This window comes from Suricata suricatta, chromosome 15 (assembly GCF_006229205.1).
Source record: "Suricata suricatta isolate VVHF042 chromosome 15, meerkat_22Aug2017_6uvM2_HiC, whole genome shotgun sequence".
Lineage (NCBI taxonomy): Eukaryota > Metazoa > Chordata > Mammalia > Carnivora > Herpestidae > Suricata > Suricata suricatta.
The window spans coordinates 77,072,273-77,075,237 of NC_043714.1; the positions used below are offsets into that span (position 1 = coordinate 77,072,273).

General features: G+C 65.3%; 1 protein-coding gene across 1 annotated transcript in view; it reads right to left on the minus strand.

The window, feature by feature from the left end:
* JRK (Jrk helix-turn-helix protein) overlaps nt 1–1,848 on the minus strand; it is a 5,397-nt gene extending 3,549 nt beyond the window's left edge. Inside the window, exons 1-2 of the mRNA XM_029923338.1 lie at nt 1,773–1,848; nt 4–1,471 (exon numbers count right to left, since the gene is read on the minus strand). Coding sequence (XP_029779198.1) covers nt 4–1,042 — 1,039 coding nt within the window. The 5' untranslated portion in view covers nt 1,043–1,471; nt 1,773–1,848. The remainder of the gene's footprint in view (nt 1–3; nt 1,472–1,772) is intronic.
* Nucleotides 1,849–2,965: the final 1,117 nt, after the last annotated feature.

Consider the following 2,965-nt stretch of genomic DNA (forward strand, 5'->3'; position numbering starts at 1 on the left):
GGCCCTGCAGCGCGGCGGGCGGGCGGACGAAGTTCCTCAGGAAGTCCCGCCGGATGCCCTGGTCCATGGGCTGCACGGAGGCGGCGGCGCCCGCGGGCAGGAACACAGTGAGCACGTTGTCCGAAAGCAGCTGCGCCTCCCGCGGGCGCGCCCGGGCGCCGTCCAGCAGGAGCACGGCCTTGCCGTCCTCGGGCAGGCCCACGGCGCGGAAGTGCTCCCGCACCGAGGGGACGAAGATGTGGTGGAACCAGTCGGCGAAGATCTCCTTGTCCACCCAGGCGCTGCCCTGGGCCTTGTACGCGCCCGGCAGGTGCTGGATGCCGCGGAGCGCGCCGGGGCCGCCGCCCTTGCCGATCACCAGGGGCTTGATCTTGTGCGAGCCGGCGGCGTTGGCGCACATCAGGACGGTCAGCCTGTCCTTGCTCCGCTGGGCGCCCTCCAGGCCGGGATGCGGCAGGCAGCGCCACAGGAGGCCGGTCTCGTCGGCGTTGTACACCTGCTCGGGGGACAGGCCGTGCTCGGCCGCCAGGCTCCGGAAAAAGCCACAGAACTGCTCCGCCGCTCGGTGGTCGGCCGCCTGCTTTTCGCCGGACGCGTCCAGCTTCTTAATGCCGTGTCTGGCCTTGAAACGCCAGAGCCACCCGCCGGAGAAGACGCAGGGCTCCGTCAGCTGCATCTGCTCGTAGAGGTCCCTGGCCTTCTCGATGAGCATGGGGCCCGACACGGGCACGCCCTCGGCGCGCCGGGCCAGGAACCACTCGTACAGGACGCGGTCCAGGTGCTCCAGCTTGGGCGTGTGCAGCGTGCGCCGCCGCTCCAGCGCCTGGTTGCAGTCCGAGCTGGCGAAGAAGCGCAGCAGCTGCGCCTTGTGGGCCTTGATGTCGTACAGGGTGGACATGCCCACGTTGTACTCCTGCATCAGCACCTTCCGGCTCTCCCCCTTCTCCAGGCGCGCGCAGATGTCCATCTTCTCCTTCAGCGTCAGCACCACCCTCTTGCGCTTCTCCCCCGGGCTCCTCCCGGCAGCCTGCGTGGAGGCCATGCGGAGGCCGGCTGGTCCCCAGGTGGGGAGACGCTCGCGGGGGGTCGGGCGGACCTCTGGCCTCTCCTTCTTCCTCTGCTCGCGCCTGCTTCAGTCTCCACTCCACCTGCCCCGTCCCACTGACCCGCAGGCCACCGCAGCCCTCCGTTCCTCCTCTGTTCGTCCCTCGGCTTCGGGCTCCTAGCGATGCTGGCGGCTCCTGGTGCTCTCCCGGGCAGATGACCAGAGTCACACGGCCCCTCGTCCACACCGCAGGAACGTCTGGCCTTCTCTCAGGGGACAAGGGCAGCCCCTCCCTTCAAGCACGGACCACAGAGCAGAGGGGTGCTGGGGGCTGGTTTCTGGTTGACCGAGGCTGTGCTGTCTGCGCTGGGGGCACTCCTCTGGGCTCACGGCGCGGTCCCACATGCCGCGCTTTAGCTTTAGAAACTGGAACACAGAACAAGGGAAGAAAGAACGTTACCGGCCAGGCGCCTGGGCCCCTGCTCACATGCCCCGTTAGTTTAGGGCTGCTGGGAAGCCGCAGCGGAAACCACAGTGGGCTGGGGTGACCAACACGTGAGCCGGCCCCAGGGGTGTGGCGCCCGGGAGGCCGCCCGCCGGGTGCGCTGCCTCGTCCCGGCTCCGCCGCGTGACCTCTCGGCCACCACAGCTTCCTCAGGCCAGACAACTCCATCCTCTCCCAACATCTGCCCAAACACCCCAGCGTTCCCTGCGCCGCGGAGCGGACCTGCGGGGTGGAGGAAAGGCATCCTTGCTGGACCCTTCGAGACTGGCCACACTTCACCTGCTGAGACAATGACACCCTCCAGCCTGTGAGGAGTAAGGAGCTGTTGCCCGGACAGCCCCGCCGCTGGCCGACGCAGTGCAGGGTCTCCCGGGAGGGCCCCCCATTTCCTCATGACTTGGCCCCCGGGCTCAGCGCCCTCTCATCAGGACGGCAGCAACAGCCTGCTCACTGTCACGTCCCGCGATGAACGGCAGGCGGTACTCACCGTGGGCTTCTAGCAACTCCCACCCCACCTCCCACCCAAACCCTTATGTGGCCGTGTCTTCCCAGATATCAGACGGTGAGGCCAAGGACCAGTCACACACGGAGCATAAAAATACAGCCCTGAGATCACACTCTAGGCCCGTCACCAGCCAGCTCTGGGTGTGTCCCTCTCCCCCTCGGGGTCAGCCTCCTGGTCTGCCCTTTACGGATCCCATTTTCACCTTAGTTACTGGGAATGACAGCTGATGGCAGATTGCTTGGCCCCAGACGGAGGGAAGTAAAGGCCACAACCCCTCCTTAAGAGGGTTCCACATGACAGCACCCCAGGCAGATGAGGCCTGGCCTGACCGGGACTGACTCTAAGCACAGCAGGAAGGAGGAGGAGCTGCGACTGTGGAAAAGGCCGGGAGGAGGCTCAGCGCCTGAAATGGGACCCTTGGGGACGGTTCCCGCTCTGGACATGCAGGTGTGTGCAGGTTGAAAACACTGTGGTCCAGCCTGCGAGGCAAAAAAACTTCCTTTACAATTGAAACGAGGATATTCCGGCATTTTGAAACAACTTTCTAAACCAAAGGGTAACCTGGTATGTCAAGAGAATGAAGGGGAGGTGTGGCCTTGTGAATTCCAAGTAAGCACTGATACTGAGGCCGCAGGAACACAGAAGTAAACATCTTATCCTCCGGTGACCAAGGGGCAGAGAAAAAGCTGGGGAGAGGGCATCAGGGGCCAGAGACGGGGCCGGAGGGAAAAGACCTGTCCTTAGGAAAAGAGCCCCAGAGATTGAGGAGAAAAAGGGAGCACCGCAGCATGCAGGGAGGGGGCTGAGGGGAAACACGGAAATCACAGGTTTTCCGGAGACCGAGGCGGACCCGGTGGGGCCCGCGGGGCAGGAACGCGGGGCGCGGTGGCGGGGGGCCGGGGTCTGCGCG